This window comes from Balaenoptera physalus (assembly GCF_965194825.1).
Source record: "Balaenoptera physalus genome assembly, chromosome: 3".
In the NCBI taxonomy this organism is placed as follows: domain Eukaryota; kingdom Metazoa; phylum Chordata; class Mammalia; order Artiodactyla; family Balaenopteridae; genus Balaenoptera; species Balaenoptera physalus.
In genome coordinates this window covers 113032446-113051048 of record NC_138890.1, presented here as the reverse complement: position 1 = coordinate 113051048, position 18603 = coordinate 113032446, and the positions used below count along the sequence as shown (strand labels likewise).

General features: G+C 32.6%; 1 protein-coding gene across 18 annotated transcripts in view; it reads right to left on the bottom strand.

Moving 5' to 3' along the window:
* Nucleotides 1-18603, bottom strand: part of SSBP2 (single stranded DNA binding protein 2) — a 292867-nt gene that overhangs the window by 59320 nt on the left and 214944 nt on the right. For 17 of the 18 annotated variants that reach the window (XM_082458198.1, XM_082458213.1, XM_082458200.1 and 14 more), the window contains one exon: nucleotides 9858-9917. In XM_082458198.1, the coding sequence (XP_082314324.1) occupies nucleotides 9858-9917 (60 nt within the window). Of the gene's footprint in view, nucleotides 1-9857; nucleotides 9918-12173; nucleotides 12249-18603 lie in introns of all 18 variants that reach the window. The other variant, XM_082458207.1, reaches the window with a different exon arrangement.

Below are 18603 nucleotides of genomic sequence, written 5' to 3'. Positions count from 1 at the left end.
AGTCAGGGAGCCTGATTCCTCCAGCTCCGTTTTTCTTTCTCAAGATTGCTTTGGCTATTCGGGGTCTTTTGTGTTTCCACACAAATTGTGAAATTTTTTGTTCTAGGTCTGTGAAAAATGCCAGTGGTAGTTTGATAGGGATTGCATTGAATCTGTAGTGTGCTTTGGGTAGTACAGTCACTTTCACAATGTTGATTCTACCAATCCAAGAACATGGTATATTCCTCCATCTATTTGTATCATCTTTAATTTCTTTCATCAGTGTCTTATAATTTTCTACATACAGGTCTTTTGTCTCCTTAGGTAGGTTTATTCCTAGATATTTTATTCTTTTTGTTGCAATGGTAAATGGGAGTGTTTTCTTAATTTCACTGTGAGATTTTTCATTATTAGTGGATAGGAATGCAAGAGATTTCTGTGCATTTTGTATCCTGCTACTTTACCAAATTCATTGATTTGCTCTAGTAGTTTTCTGGTAGCATCCTTAGGATTCTCTATGTATAATATCATGCCATCTGCAAACAGTGTCAGCTTTACTTCTTTTCTGATTTGGATTCCTTTAATTTCTTTTTCTTCTCTTACTGCTGTGGCTAAAACTTCCAAAACTATGTTGAATAACAGTGGTGAGAGTGGGCAACCTTGTCTTGTTCCTGATCTTAGTGGAAATGGTTTCAGTTTTTCACCACTGAGGACGATGTTGGCTGTGGGTTTGTCACATATGGCCTTTATTATGTTGAGGAAAGTTCCCTCTATGCCTACTTTTTGGAGGGTTTTTATCATAAATGGGTTTTGAATTTTGTCAAAAGCTTTCTCTGCATCTATTGAGATGATCATATGGTTTTTCTCCTTCAATTTGTTACTATGGTGTATCACATTGATTGATTTGCGTATATTGAAGAAGCCTTGCATTCTTGGGATAAACCCCACTTAATCATGGTGTATGATCCTTTTAATGTGCTGTTGGATTCTGTTTGCTAGTATTTTGTTGAGGATTTTTGCATCTATGTTCATCAGTGATATTGGCCTGTAGTTTTCTTTCTTTGTGACATCTTTGTCTGGTTTTGGTATCAGGGTGATGGTGGCCTCGTAGAATGAGTTTGGGAGTGTTCCTCCCTCTGCTGTATTTTGGAAGAGTTTGAGAAGGATAGGTGTTAGCTCTTCTCTAAATGTTTGATAGAATTCGCCTGTGAAGCCATCTGGTCCTGGGCTTTTGTTTGTTGGAAGATTTTTAATCACAGTTTCAATTTCAGTGCTGGTGATTGGTCTGTTCATACTTTCTATTTCTTCCTGGTTCAGTCTCAGAAGGTTGTGCATTTCTAAGAATTTTCCCATTTCTTCCAGGTTGTCCATTTTATTGGCATATAGTTGCTTGTAGTAATCTCTCATGATCCTTTGTATTTCTGCAGTGTCAGTTGTTACTTCTCCTTTTTCATTTCTAATTCTATTGATCTGAGTCTTCTCCCTTTTTTTCCTGATGAGTCTGGCTAATGGTTTATCAATTTTGTTTATCTTCTCAAAGAACCATCTTTTAGTTTTATTAATCTTTGCTATCATTTCCTTCATTTCTTTTTCATTTATTTCTGATCTGATCTTTATGATTTGTTTCCTTCTGCTAACTTTGGGGTTTTTTGTTCTTCTTTCTCTGATTGCTTTAGGTGTAAAGTTAGGTTGTTTATTTGAGATGTTTCTTGTTTCTTAAGGTAGGGTTGTATTGCTATAAACTTCCCTCTTAGAACTGCTTTTGCTGCATCCCATAAGTTTTGGGTCGTCGTGTTCTCATTGTCATTTGTTTATAGGTATTTTCTGATTTTCTCTTTGATTTCTTCAGTGATCACTTCGTTATTAAGTAGTGTATTGTTTAGTCTCCATGTGCTTGTATTTTTCACAGATTTGATATCCAGTCTCATAGCACTGTGGTGGGAAAAGATACTTGATACGATTTCAATTTTCTTAAATTTACCAAGGCTTGATTTGTGACCCAAGATATGATCTATCCTGGAGAATGTTCCATGAACACTTGAGAAGAATGTATATTCTGTTGTTTTTGGATGGAATGTCCTATAAATATCAATTAAGTCCATCTTGTTTAATGTATCATTTAAAGCTTGTGTTTCCTTATTTATTTTCATTTTGGATGATCTGTCCATTCGTGAAAGTGGGGTGTTAAAGTCCCCTACTATGATTGTGTTGCTGTCGATTTCCCCTTTTATGGCTGTTAGCATTTGCCTTATGTATTGAGGTGCTCCTATGTTGGGTGCATAAATATTTACGATTGTTATATCTTCTTCTTGGATCGATCCCTTGATGATTACGTAGTGTCCTTCTTTGTCTCCTGTAATAGTCTTTGTTTTAAAGTCTATTTTGTCTGATATGAGAATTGCTACTCCAGCTTTCTTTTGATTTCCATGTGCATGGATTATCTTTTTCCATCCCCTCACTTTCAGTCTGTATGTGTCCCTAGGTCTGAAGTGGGTCTCTTGTAGACAGCATATATACGGGTCTTGTTTTTGTATCCATTCAGCAAGTCTATGTCTTTTGGTTGGAGCATTTAATCCATTTACATTTAAGGCAATTATCGATATGTATGTTCCCATTTTCTTAATTGTTTTGGGTTTGTTATTGTAGGTCTTTTCCTTCTCTTGTGTTTCCTGCCTAGAGATGTTCCTTTAGCACTTGTTGTAAAGTGGGTTTGGTGGTGCTGAATTCTCTTAGCTTTTACTTGTCTGTAAAGGTTTTAATTTCTCTGTTGAATCTGAATGAGATCCTTGCTGGGAAGAGTAATCTTGGTTGTAGGTTTTTCTCCTTCATCACTTTAAATATGTCCTGCCATTCCCTTCTGGCTTGCAGAGTTTCTGCTGAAAGATCAGCTGTTAACCTTATGGGGATTCCCTTGTGTGTTATTTGTTGTTTTTCCCTTGCTGCTTTTAATATTTTTTCATTGTATTTAATTTTTGATAGTTTGATTAATATGTGTCTTGGCGTGTTTCTCCTTGGATTTATCCTGTATGGGACTCTCTGTACTTCCTGGACTTGATTAACTATTTCCTTACCCATAGTAGGGAAGTTTTCAACTATAATCTCTTCAAATATTTTCTCAGTCCCTTTCTTTTTGTCTTCTTCTGGGACCCATATAATTCGAATGTTGGTGCTAGATTCTTATACCTCACTTTTATAGAACTTATATACGATCATGGCTTGCTTTCTTCTCTGTATCCCCAACAGACTGTAAGTTCAGACAGTGAAACCTATCTGTGCCTTTTTGGCTCAGAGTAACAAATATTTATCGATGGAATAAAACAAAGAGTTTTCACTGGACAATTTTAGGAATCATCAGTGATAAAATCTTAAGAATGGACTAGATTTCAAGAAGTGAGAGAAAAAAGGTCAAAGAATCAAAGATACAATTTTCTTAAAATACCAAAAAGAGGTAGGAAAGGAGACAAACTGAACAGGTATGATATTAGCCAGGGGACCAGGACCAACATTTCAGAATGCATGAGGGGGAGTTTCCAGAAGAAAGAAATGGTCAACAGTGTCAAAAGTTATAAAGAAGTGAATTAGGAGGAGGAGTGAAAATGTATGACTAAACATTATCTTCAATTGTGAGTTTGAAGTTCTTCCTCTTTTTAAAGTCTCTAAGTGGTTCAAGTTTTATACTCTGATTGTGAATTTCTAAATCTCATTGGTGACACCATATTTTATTACTGGAAACCATTTTCTTCGAAATTTTACTTTTTCTTGTTTATCCTGGAACATCAGAACAATTAACAAGTCTTCCTGCTATTATCACTTAAAAATATAGCATAATCCTATAGAAATCTTGATCAATGTCAAGTTGTCTTTCAAAATGAGTTTCTTTACCCAAATTTAACTCTTTAGTCGCCAGTGTTTGTCTTTTGGTAAGTCAAATCTCTAACTTTTAAAACATTTTGATCAGTCCCGGGATGACTGGCTGATGGTTTTGTGCATCAAAAGAGCACGATCACTAGATTCTTTAAACCTTTAATATCAGGAAAAATAAACAGATTTATACATCTTGTGGGTCAATATATATTCTCATATTTGTCAACAAGTTAAATGTATTCCATTGATAATTGTTTAACTAGTCACAAATTTTGGCACACATTTTTTGTCTATAAAAGATCTTCATTCTGACAGGGAAATTGACACTAATGATGAGAATGCTTAATAATAACAAACAAACATAATATCAACAAAAATATATACTTGTGAGTCAGTACATCTGTGCCAGGAATTGTGCTAAGCATTTTATATTTATTTCCCTCAATGCTTACAACAACCCCACGAGGTTGTTATTATAAATCCTTTCTGATGATGAGAAACTGAGATTTAATACAGAAGTAAGTTTGTTAATTTGTCCATGGTTATACTATCTGTAAGTAGTAGAGCCAGGACTTCAAATCAGATCAACACATTCCGAAAGTTCTAAAAGATAAGCCTTAAATCCTAGGATTTAAAATAAATGAAATAACATAAAATATTATTAAGTATTTTAAACTAATTAATAATTCAACGAAGGAGTTTCTTGCTGCAGAAAAAATCATTTAGTTTACAGAAGATTCATCATATGATTCCAATGGTGAGCCCCTCTAGGATCTTAAGATTCTGGTATGTATTTCCTTGAATACCATTATATGTATATAATCTACTCACAGAGACTAAACACTCAATGATGATTTAAAAATAGTGAATTTATCTATGCCTTTATGATATAATTCAGTTAACAATTTTGACCTACCAAATTTTTTTAATGGGCCCCCTCAATTACATGAAATGAAGTAGAACGAAATAATTATGAAATTTTGAAACTAGAAGGGATTTTAGAAATACAGGAGTCCACTCTCATTTTACCTGTAAGAAAAGCAAGGCCCAGGAAGGTTAAGTGACTTGCTCAAAGTCATACATTGCTGGGCTTTGCTGGCATTTGGATCTAAGATGCTTGACACATTGAGGTCCTGCTAACAATACCATTGTCATTTTTTTTTCCTGTAAGAAGGCAATATCAGTAGAAAAGATATTAAAATTCAGAAATGTGACATTCAGTGTGGAAAGATATTTGTCTCCAAATTACAACTCACCATTTGACATATATATTTACTTATTTATTTTTCTTTTTTCTGTTATCTCAACCACTGTAACTGCACTGTCCAATATAGTAGCCCTTTGCCACATGTGGTTATTTAAATTAAAATGAATAAAGTTAAAAATTCGATTCCTCAGGCACACTAGCCACATTTCAAGTGCTCAAAGGTGCTCAAAGTACCAGAGCTACTGCATATTGACAGTGCAGATATGGAACATTTCTCTCTTCCCAGAAAGTTGTTGGGCGCTGCTGCATTAGAACGCCAGTTCCATGAGAGAGGGATTTTCTTAGTTTGTTTTCTGATGTATCCCACATGGAGAATGGTGCCTCGCACATAGTAAACCTCAACAAATTTTTGTTGAATGACTATTTCTGAGAGTGATTTTTGTACAGCCCTATGAACTTTCCAATCATATATATGGCAACGCATTTTTTTGGTATTGGCTTATGTCCAAAAAGGGAATATCTGTGACAAAATGGCTGTAAAATAATAAGATGCAGTTTGGCAAAAGAAGTAAACATTGTACCGAAAAGCCCGATATACTGCTAACTTAAATTGAGTAAGACAGCACAGTGTTCACTATGTAAACTTTTCTTGGTTTGGGAAGGAGAATGAATTTCTTCTTTGCCAGAGATTTTGAATTTGTTAATTTCCTTTGTCCTACAAAGGTAGAAAATAATTGGAAAAGACATATATCCCAGGACATGGTCATAATTCAAAGTCAAAAGAAAATAATATATTTTTCATTGTGTTTTCACTGGATTTCAAATAATAATTTAAATACTTTAACAGTGTAATTAACACAATAGAGATTTACTACAGTCTTCTTCTTTACGATTTCAGCTATAAGACTCCTATCATTTACTCAATGTAGAACTTAATTCTCTTTATGCAGCTGAAGTCCTTCTCTTATGTTTTCACATTGATATCATTAAATAAATTCAAATTCTACATATGAAATACTTTACAAAGACAAAATTACTGGGAAAGGACATGTTAAATAGCATTTATTCTGAAAAACAGAACATGTAAGGAAGAGTAAGTGTAGTATGTTTAAAATATAGGTACCTTGGTTATACAGGGGGATACAGTACATTTATTTTCAGTATATGAGTAAATGTCCCAACAACCTGTTTTTTTTTTTTTTTTTTCTGCTCAAATGCTTGCTGATTTTTCCCTATCTGAAAAGTGAAGGATAGTCTTCTCAAGATTTGCCTATCCTTAACATCCATTATGTTTTTCATTTTATCATGTATAGTAAGAACTATACATTCAGTATTAACAAAGAATAATCTCATATACTGAATAACCAGAAGAATAAAATATCTGTACTTTCATTTACATATATAATTAACTAATAATATCTTTATCTGGTCACAAATAAAATTCCTGTTCAATGCAAACTTTAAACATACAGAAATAAAAAAAGAAATCACTCATAATCCTATCACCCAGAAATAAAGGATAAGTCCCTTACAGTCTTTTTGGGGTGTGTGTGTGTGTGCATGTGTGTGCATGTTGGGGGGGTGTGGAGTGGAGGAGCTGAGTTTGTACAGTGATATATGGTAAAGGTGACATACCACACAGGTTTGTGCCTTTTTTACATTTGGTAATAGATCGTAAACATTCTGTCATATCAATAAATTTAATCCTATAACATACCTTTTAATAGCTGCATACTATTTCACCATTTGGATATACTATAATTTATTTAACCACTCATTCATCTATTATTAGACAAATATCTTTGAGACTTTCAGTAGAATGGTCAGATGCAGTGTGCTTTTAGAATGTCAAAATCAGCTTTAGAATATAAAATGGTCAACAGCATTCACTATGTTACCTCAATTCACACACCTGTTTATAGAGTTTCAGGAATGGTGAGAAATTCCAATTCTATAGGGTCAACAAATCAATAGTTTATTCTTGGTGTCACTCATTAACAGTCTCTATATTTCCGGTTGTCTTGGTTTTCTTAGCATAGTGTTGAATGAACACTGTGAATTTTTCAGATTAAACATTTTATCTATGAGAAGGATAAAGACCTCCAGGTTATGGATACTTCAACACCACCAACCTATTCTGACAGTTGAACCAATTCCGGTGTAATTTCTATGTTTCATGTGTTCTCTCATAGATATTTATTCTTTGCAACATTGCAGATTTTTGTAATTTTACTTTGCTTTCATAATTTTAGATACTATTACCTTTTCTTGCATTTTTTGGGCATAGTGATTTGATACCATGTTCCAAATACCCAGTCCATAAATATATAAACAGTATAAGTAAGCCATTGTGGATTTAGTTCAGACCCATGAAAACCATCTCAGAAGTACTTAAAAATTATAGTCTAATCATTAGTAATTATAAATTCTGGAGAAGCTGTTTATTAAAAGATTGTCTTTTACATATTCAAAATGACTAGTCAACACCACTGAAGAAGTTAATAGCGTACTTTTTATTTTCTTAGATACAATATACCAATAAAAGAAAATTTTATTAGTTTATGATCATTTTAAATAGACTAAATAAAAAATTTAACATTTGTTTTTATATACATCATTCCAATTAATCACAAAAATAGCTTTGCCAATTCTACTTTAATGACTACATAATGAAATTGAAGAAATGTTCTGTTGTTTGAAAAGGTCATGCTACTAAATAGTTAATAGTGTAAACATTGTTTTAGGAAATGTTTAACAGTTTGCTCAAAATTCTTTAAAAAATAGTATAAATGTAAATTATTATAAATTTGAAAGACAGATGTTTGGATTAATGAAGCTTAACTATATATGGGGAGGGGGGCAAAAAAGGGCCACTCATAGAAGAGTACAATTGTTTTAAAATATACTTAGGTAAAGACTGTTTAAAAGTCTTGAGGAAAAAGAACTTGTATCATAACTCTTTATTACCTTTAACTTTTTAATTGCCTCTTTTAAAAATCCAAAGGTTGTTGTTCTTAAAAAAAATTTCAAACAACCTAGATTTACAACTCCACATTTCTACCACTAACCCATTCTTCCTAAAAGTGTCTTTCATTTTTTCAGTTTCTTTAGGTGTGGAACTCAGTATCTTATACATAGCAGGTATTTCAACAATGTCAAATGGATGCAATTCCAATAACTCCATGAGATTTTCATTATTCATATGCAATAAATGGAATCAGAAAAATTCTCACATGCTTGTACAAGAAATTCACATTTCCCTAATGGAGATTTTCACACACCTCTTATATCTACAAAATACATAAAGCTATGAATGGGATGTCTGAAACACCATGAAGACTGCAATGAAAGATACAACTTTCTGTCCTTAGAAAAGGAAATTTAAAAGACTCAGGCACCTATAAGTAGATCTGACTGTCAATACATATAGGTTCACCCACAGAGAAAATAAAACTCCCATATGTTGAAACACTTGGCATCCGTGCACTTCTTTTTCCTATTTCATGCCATGTTTCCCTGGCCCTATGTACTGAATGCATTTTCAGTGTGAAGGAGGACACTCCTCCAGCTGCTAATGTGAGGACTTCTAGCCCTGTAACCATGAGATGACCCAGCACTGCTGCCTGCTTAGAGTTCTCCCCTGGGGGTGAATGTGGGTGCTGGCACTCTTTGCTGTGCATTAGAAGCAGAGAACACCAGCAATTGGGACACTTCAAGGACACTGCATAATTTCAGTAAGAGTTAGGAGAGGAGAAGGAAAACTCCATTTCTATCAAATGTGCTATCAAAGTAAGCACAGCTTTCTTGTTCCATTTTTTGGTCAGGAAGGAAGTGGAAATTTTTGAAAAATGAAAAAGATTTTATTGTGATAAAAATAATAATAAACCAGGGTTTACTTTAAATCTGGGAAAATGATGTATACAAAAACAAAGAAAGTGACAAAACAATCATCTTGACATTAATATTCCATATGGTTAAGCATTTAATTTCTCCTTGTGTTACATATATATATATATACACACACACACACACACACACATGTTGTCTCTATTCTAAACCTAAACTATAAGCTACCTGCAAGTAAAAACTGTGCTTTATTCTCTTTAGCAAATAAATATTTATGTTATTGATAAACTATCTGAGGATGAAAGTCTATGAAATCGCAGAGCTCTTGTAGGTAAAGATAGCTGGATGATCTATTGTTAACTATTAATAGATCTAACCCTTCTAGAAGCAGCTAATTATATGCTTGATATGCCAGTATAATTGGGCAAAATTGGTAAGTTACAGCCATGTTATTGTAACTATATAATATAAAAATAAGCTTAAGTATGTTTGTAGAAAATTTTATTGCCATCCTTTGCAGTATAATCTGCATTTACCAAAATTATATATATTTTGAAAGGTAGGTTCAAAGTATATGGTAGACTCCAAGGGTCAGCAAACTTTTTTCTGTTAAGATCTAGACAGTAAATATTTTAGGGTTGCAGGCCACCTATGGTCTCCATCATGATCACTCAGATCTGCTACTGCAGTGTAAAAGAAGCCATAGACAATACATAAATGAATGAATGTGGCAGTGTTCCAATAAAATTTTATTCACAAAAAGTCAGCCAAACTATGGGCTATAGTTTGCCAACCCTTAATGTAGGTTATACATCACTAGAAGTAGCATAAAATGGGATGAAAAATAATTTAATATTTTTATAGGAAAGAAATATATGTGACATTTTCAAGATCTTTATTGACTCTTAAAAAAAAACACAACAAAAAACCACCAAACTTAAATAGCACACACAAATCTTACCTGGTTAGGTATCCTCAGTGGGGGCCTTGGACCTCCAGGGTACCGAGGTGACATAAAAGGCTATTGAAGTAAAACAAACAAATAAACAAAACAAAAAAACAATGTAAAATACAGATCTGAAAATAAACTGCTTTAAAGAATTTTCGAATTATACAAAACATAAATCAAATTTACTTATGTGGCTGATTTCAGTAAAATAAAAGCTTTTAAGAAAAATTACCATCCTATTTTTTATTTTGTAGAATATCTGGAAAAATTTCCAAAGAAATCATTAAAAAATCGAAGATGACTAAAGTAACTGTAGCAAAAAAATTTTTTAATGCTATCTAATTGGCAAAAAGTAAGACTAAGAAATTTAGGCAATTGAATCTTAGTCAAGACTTCAGGAAGAGGATCACTGGCTACATTTTTATACAAACTGGATTCTGAATTACTCAATTCAGTTATCATTTTCCTCTAATAATTTTGACTGAATTACCCAATTCGGTTATAATTTTCCTCTAATAATTTTAAAGTTGCCAAATTTCTTCATCTTTACTTTTGTAGCTCCATTTAAAATGGTAAAGAAATTTCTTTTCCAAGGGACATTTGTGGTTAGGAGAGCTTTGGCTTTCTTTCATTAAGGGTTTTTTATAATTCAAAATCGATTATAAATTTTAAAATTGAAATTGCTTTGCATATTTTGAGCCTAGCAGACTATGAGGTGTGTACTTTTTTTAATAACCATTTTTTATTGAAGTATAGTTAATTAACAATGTTGCATTAGTTTTAGGTGTACAGCAAAGTGATTCCATTATATATATACATATACACACACAAATATATACGTATAAATATAGACACATATATATATTCTTTTTCATATTATTTTCCATGATAGGTTATTACAAGATATTAAATATAGTTCCCTGTGCTATACAGCAAGTCCTGGTTGTTTATCTATTTTATATATAGTAGTATGTATATGTTATGAGGTGTGTACTTTTAACAGAAGAAAAAAATGGCCTTATATTAAAACTCAAGTCAATTTATCTTGTTAGATGAATCAGAGGCTGCTAAGATGTACTGATTCTGTCAGTCCCGAAACTGTCTGAAAAATATGCTAAAAGTATCATTTCAGTGATTGTCCAATGATGAGTGGAAGGAGAATATTTTTGATCACTCAGATTTGGGCACAGTTTTTTTTTTAAGTTTATTCCTAAAATTATTCAAAATTCCATTTTTATAGAAAAATATAATTTTGTTTAATTATAATACATAATTACATGTAATATAAGCAAATTATCAACTCTAAAGGGTTGAATATTAAGTAAAATATTAAGAATGAATTAATATAAATTAAGAATCAATTTACCAAAGGATTGGGCAAGCCAAATCTATAGTACTTTACATAATTAAATTCCACATTTATAATGAATTTTCTAAAAATATTTTTAGAAATTAGGCCTGCAGTTCTAGGGCTATTTTAAAAGCAGCAGCTGAAAAATAAAATTCTAGCAAATTTATGTGGTATAGACTTTTCTATAATATCTTTTGGAGGGTCTGACAAACCAACAAGAAGAACTTTAGAATTAAGCAGTTTGAGTTTTTACTTACTGTGTTGTTATATGTTAACATATTCCTAGGAGATCATTTTAAATGGACAGAAACAGTAGATTATTCAGGTAATAGTGTCACCTCCAGCTGATAAAACTTAAGTGGATTTTCCAGTTTAAACATTTAAAAAATGTTTAGTTTTCACATATTTGATTAAAGTTGACTCTCATCATTTCTGAAGCTGTACTCTAAATTGGATTAATTAGTTAACTATACTGTCAACTGGAAGCTTATCCCAATATTCACACTCCCTCTGCTACTTTTCTAACCACCTAATTTCATTTATGAAACTGTCTTATAAATTCTGGACTCACTTAAAAAATTTAATAATTAAATATCGTGTCATTGATTTTGGAATGGTTGCCTTTCTTTCACAAAGTGATGTTTTATGACATAGTCACTAAGCCCAAGTACAATATCAATTTAAGGTTTGAGACATGGAGAAATAAAAATAGGTTACTAATAATTCCTGTCTATAATAAAATCACTTCAAAATGGAATACAAGGTAGAAATTGTTAAAACACTACTAAATACTGATAACCTTGAAATGTACCTTATTTGAAACAGAGCATTTGAGATTTGTATGTTCCTCTGAATGTAAAATAATGTTATAGTATTAATATAAATGGACTATTTGAAAAGAGAAAATTTTTCTCTGATCAATGGCATTGTGAATAAATGTATTTTAACAGGACTGTTGTAACAGGACTGTCTCCTATCTGACCATGAGGCCCCATCAAGGGATTACTAAGAGGGAGAGGCAGTGCATGTGGTAGTTGTGAACCTGTAGTCCCCTATGGAATAAGATTGCGAGAGAGAAAAGAGTCTCTTTTTAATTTATTTCCTCTTGTATGCCCTCCTCCAGAAGTTCAAATTTTTTTTAGCCAAAAAAAAAAGAAAGAAAGAAAACCACTTCCATTTTTCAATCTATAGCTATACAATTAAAGCAAAAAATAACAAAAATCTAGTTAGTTTAGATAAAAAACTACTACTTTCCCCTAAAATATAAACATTATTATGGTTAAAGCATTTTAATATCAAATTAGTGCTGTTATAAGCTCTTAATATTCAGATTGATTCTTAAGATATCTGGTTAACCACCTAGGTCCTCAACTGCCTACTTGTTGAGGTACAGACACAGCAACAGAACCCAAAAGAGTTTTCATGTTAGCAACTGAGAATATTCTACTAATATTCTGTATTTCACTATTCAGAAGTCAATTTGCTTTCAAATATAATTTAAGGTATTAAAACAAGTTTAAATTCTTTTATGGTAAAATGCTAATCTAAGAGATTACCTACTGATATTATAAAGTATACCTACTGATATTATAAAGTACATCTATCGACAGACCTTCAGTACTCTCTGCGTTGATAACCTGGGAAGAATAGGTTCCTCAAAAGAGCCCTTAGCTATGAAAGTATACTTACTTACTCTTAATATTTGGGGAAAATTTTTTTAATAGTTTGGGCATCAAAATATGTGCTTGAGGGTGTCAGAATGATGAATCAATATTTTAAATGGAAAAAGCCTTCCCCTTGAAAAATGGGCTAAAAAGTTATTTATAATGTATATGGAAAACATTTGACTGGGAGTCAAAGGCCTGGATTCTAGTTTTTGCACCACCACTAATTAGCAGAGGGACCCTAAATTAAAAACCTTTCAGGGCTTTAGTTTTCCCAACCTTAAAATGGGAGAGTTGGACAAGATGATCTCAGAAGTCTCTTGGGAAATAATAATTTAAAATCCCCATGATACTGAATGTCAATATTATGACATAGTATGAGTGTGTTTCGTGTTTGGTAATTGCAATCATTGTCGCTTTTGTTGTGGTCATCCATTTACAATGCTTGGTGTCAGTTTATTTATCTCTTGCAAAAATAAAATACACTGTGTGTGTGAGTGGAAAAAAAAAAAATTAATGCTAGTAGAATAGGTAGTTTAACTCTTCAAATCAAGATATACAATTTCCAGTTACTTGGAATATTTTTACTTCTTAATTTTTAATATTTCATAAAAGGCCTTTTAAAATATAGTTTATACTAATTTGTATTATTTCCTAATTTTGAATCTGCATCCACATAGTGGTCAGTTGGTATAATAAAGAATAATACTTGATTCTTTAAAAAAAATAAAATAAAACTCCCATGATTCCATGTTAATTATTTCCAGCAAGTATAAAGATTAGCATACTGTAAATAGCTATAAATATTTGAAGTGTGTGTGGGTGATATCAGTCTATGCTCCTAAGGCACAAGCTATCTTTATCAAGGAGCTAGAGAAGCTTATTCCCATGCTTTCCAGAGAAAAAGAAAAACCTAGGTAAAGAAAAAAAATACTCCAACAAACAATGATGCCCTTTGTTCAGATCAAAGGCCAACAGAGAGAATAAAAAAGCTGCACTTATTGATTAAAAGGTATGCTAGAGATTTGTTCATTCAACAAATATTTATTAAACACACACAAAGGCACTGTTCTAGATGGTGGGACATATCAGTGAACAAAGCAGATGAAGATCACTGCCCTCTGCTTAGGATTTTTCAAGGTTCACAGTCTTGTAATTAATAGGAGAAAAAATGTTCTGGAAAAACTATTTTCTACAGTCCACTAATCTGGAAGAAATAAAACGTTCTCTTCACCAAATGGCAAATATCAATGAAAACCCAAAGAAAATAATATTTCAATCTGGTGGCTTCCCTCAGAAGTCATATTACATCATCCCTACTTGACAGAACATGTAGTGTTATGAATGACTAAAAATCAAGGCTAGGCTTTTAAAAAAGTTCTCCAAATTAGGCAAAACTCGTGGACAAAGGTTCTTTATAATACACAAGATAAACTGAGTAGCACAGTTAGTACCCTGACATATGGAAATACATTTATAGGCATAAATTCTCATTTCTACATGTTTCAGTTATCTACTTAGAATGAATGGGATAAACCAAAGTGCAAGCAATAAAAATGTATACAAAGCCAGAAAATCAATAAATATTTGATGACTAAATGAAAGGAAAAAAACTCTAATAGAAATATAAACTAAATGTCCAGCCCATTTCCTCCAAGTAGTCTTTTAGAGAAAAAATCACACCCATTTAGAATCATAATTTATTTCAAAATGAACATCATTCAGTCTTAAAGGATTATTATTTTCCATTATATCAAGAATTATTCATGAAATATTAAACTTCTGCTTTCCTAAAAGAGATTTTCCTTTATTCTTTGCCATTTCTGCTAGTGGAAAGTAGTAGTCTGCCTCTTCTTATTTCATCTTCATAAACTGTTAGTGCTTTATCTCAATTCTCTAAGATTTAGAAGGAACAAGTTCTTTCTCATCTCTCCTTCTCCAAAGATCCCAGACCCCACCAATGGAATTATTTTATAAATAATTTACCCATTCTGAAATTACAGGTGATAAGAACCATTTAAAGCCCTAACTTCTTTTCACATATATATATGATCAAACTGTACATCTTAAATGACACATTGCTCAAATGTTAACTTTACTAATATTTTCTAACATTTTAATTAGTTTCCAGAAAGCATAAATATGATTTATCAATACCACAATTTTTCTTGAGATAACTCAGTATTCTCCTTTCTATGCCAAGTAAACATCTACTAATCCTCCAGGGGCTGGAATGTCACTTCCTCTTTAAGGAATCTCTATAGGCTCCTTTCCCTCCATTTCCTGAGCACTTTGTTCACACTATTCTCATAGAGGATTCAGCACACTGCAGTGTAATGTGTGCCTTGATATGAAGGGAACCCACTTCAGAGGAAAGGACATGAAGCCAGATCAGAGCAAGTACCTTAATGCCACGGTAATCAATCCATAAAATAAAACTGATATTTCTAAGAATCCTTAAAATTGATGGTAGCAGTGTATAAATCACCCTATATCTTATTTTAAATATTTCAACATGGCTTTAGAAACTCTTTAAACCTTGGTCTTTAAGAGCAGGTTGATAATAAAGAAAATTTAAAATCACTAAAAAGTAAAATCTTCTTTAAAATGCCAATTTTATACTTAAGCATTTTCTATATACTACATTTTATTTTATGAGCACAATTTAGAACAAATCAATGATGAAAAGAATAATACTAAGTTCTTTAGAATGAACAAATGTAACATTTAGGACAGTTTACAATTCTGAAAATTTAGAAGTCTGAGATATGTTCTACAATTTAAAGTAACTGAACTTTTTCGAGTACAAAACTATTCATGTGAAATTTGCTTCTATTTTTGAAAAAATAGTAGTTTTTAAATGACATAGAAATACACAATTACCAAGTTTGAGAAAACATGAACTTACAATCTAAAAAATAAATACACACTTAAAAAAATGACTTCACAAAACTACTCAAGTAAAGTTTTACAAGTTCTGTATTGTACAATTATAATAAAATCTGACTTATAGAGTTTTATTCCAATATACCTTTTTGACACATTTTACAGCAAAAAGTTTTTAGAGTTAACTAGGTCAACCTCCTTATTTTATGTAAAAGAAAACCAAAGATCAAATTCCTTAACTGCCACTTTAGTTTTCTTAGAGCTATGTAACATCCGACTATAGTAATAACTTTAAAGAATAAAGGCAGGTACACATACTTCATTCTTATGACTAACTGACCATAAATAAATTGCCTGTCTTGGCATTTCCTCCTAGGCACCCCCAGCAACCTTGCAACCATTCACTTAATGTAGAATTCTTTACCTTTGTTACCACTCAACCATGAAAAGCTGAAAAGACAGTGGTATTTCAGGTAATCAAGTTAATTTGCACATAAAGCACTAATTAGCATGTGCTCTTATTCACCAGATGAAAAGAAATTCAACAACTGAAATATAAAATCAATTTAGTAAGCTCTATCTCTCTCTTCTTGAATATTTTTGGTAGAGTTTTGATAATATATGTTGTCTTTAGTTCATTTATTTTTGTTTTTAAGTCAAATACTGGAAGGGAATAGAAGATGGGTTAGGAATGGTGCTACATGGATGTGGTATTATTAGAAGAGTATTATCATTGTAATCAAGCTGCTCATGATAATGTGACAACTTGTAATGAGGTTCAGGAGGAAGGGAAGGAAGCAGTTAGCACATTCTAAGAGAGAATGTACAGAGTCGCATTCAATAAATACTTGGCTGTTTCCATAGCTGGGTCATTGATTGAGTGAGTGAACAACATTGATGGAAGACTCTAAAAACCAGCAGAAGGTGTAATAAAGTTTGGTTCTCTTGTATAAAATCTCACCTGGCCAATTTATGTGTCTTGTTAAAAATAGGTAGTATCTATTGATATTGCAAAGGGTAAGGCACAGTACTGGCATAGTGTATCTGGTTGTCTAATGAGAAAATGCTTATATGTATAGAGGGGAAAATTCAGCTTGCTTATATAGGATAAATTATGTCTTCTAGAGCAGCGGTCTCCAACCTTTTTGGCACCAGGGACCAGTTTCGTGGAAGACAATTTTTCCACAGACTGGGGGGTGGGGGGAGTTGGAGGGGTAGAGGGATGGTTTCGGGATGATTCAAGTGCATTACATTTACTGTGCACTTTATTTCTATTATTATTACATTGTAATATATAATGAAATAATTATACAACTCACCATAATGCAGAATCAGTGGGAGCCCTGAGCTTGTTTTCACTTGCCACTCACTGATGGGGTTTTGATATGAGTCTGCAAGCAATTGATTTATTATGGTCTCTGTGCAGTCAAACCTCTCTGCTAATGATAATCAGTATTTGCAGCCACTCCCCTGCACTAGCATCACCGCCTCAGCTCCACCTCAGATCATCAGGCATTAGATTCTCATAAGGAGCATGCAACCTAGATCCCTCGCATGTGCAGTTCACAGTAGGGTTCACACTCCTATGAGAATCTAATGCCACTGCTGATCTGACAGGGGGCGGAGCTCAGGTGGTAATGAGAGCGATGGGGAGCGGCTGTAAATACAGATGAAGCTTCGCTTGCTCACCCGCTGCTCACCTCCTGCTGTGTGGCCCAGTTCCCTGGGGGTTGGGGACCCCTGTTCTAGAGGACCTAATAAAAGTAGGTAAAGAACAAAGTGTTGGAGATCCCAAGATGATACTGAGTTATAATTACAATATCTACATCAACAACATATAAGAGAATTTATGATTTAGATGACTAAGAAGGTCTTGTACTCTCTCCTACTGCTTTCAGGTTTCTCTATTTCTGGGCATCAGGGTTGGAAATAGTGATTCTTAGGCAGTTTTACAAAGTAACAGTATTTAATAACCACTTTTTGGTATAGAAGTATGTCAGGTTAATTTATGTATGATTTGGAGGAAAAAAAAGTATGATAACTTCCTAATTTTTTTCTAAAGCAGAGGCCAGCCATGAGAACTGCCACTAATTCCATATAGCAGGGCATTTCAACTGTTTGTCTAATATAGTGCCAGGTGTACACATGAGACCCTGGTCTTCTTAGATTTAAATACATTCAAAGAGCTATAACCCTCAGGTCTCCGAAACATGTTTTGGCTTACATATTTTCTTTCCATTAAGAAGAGGCTCAGCATTTGAGTAATATCATATTGTCTTTACCATATAACCATCTTTAGTCTAAAAATCTGTAAGAAAAAATGGTTATTTGCTAAAAAGTAATTTGCTTCCATCAACATTTAGGCAAAAACACAAGACACAAAGTGATACACAGCTAGGAAAAATATGGGTTATCTTTAGTAATTATATTAATTACATAAAGATCAAATATCTACCTTTCTTGATCCTGTGCAGATATGACTTTAGACAGATATAATCTTTCTTCTGACATTTTTCACATACTGTTTTAGGCAGACACAGGGAATAATACACAATTCTGTGTCATAAAAATTATTACAGAATCTTTCAAGAGAAAAACTTCTCTTGAACATAATTTTTTTAAAATGATAAATATGGAAGATTATAATTATTTATAGTCCTGTAAAGGTAATAAGAATATGTTCACTATGAGATTTTACCCCAAGCATAAACATTCTTTTAAAAATTAAACATTACTTTTAATTCATTCTGGGTCCATTTTTTTAGTTAGTCCAATTCTCTTTACATGATTCTCCTATATAGATTTCTATTCTCTATTTTGCTATTCAAAATCTCACTTAGAAGTAAATCTTTTTTTC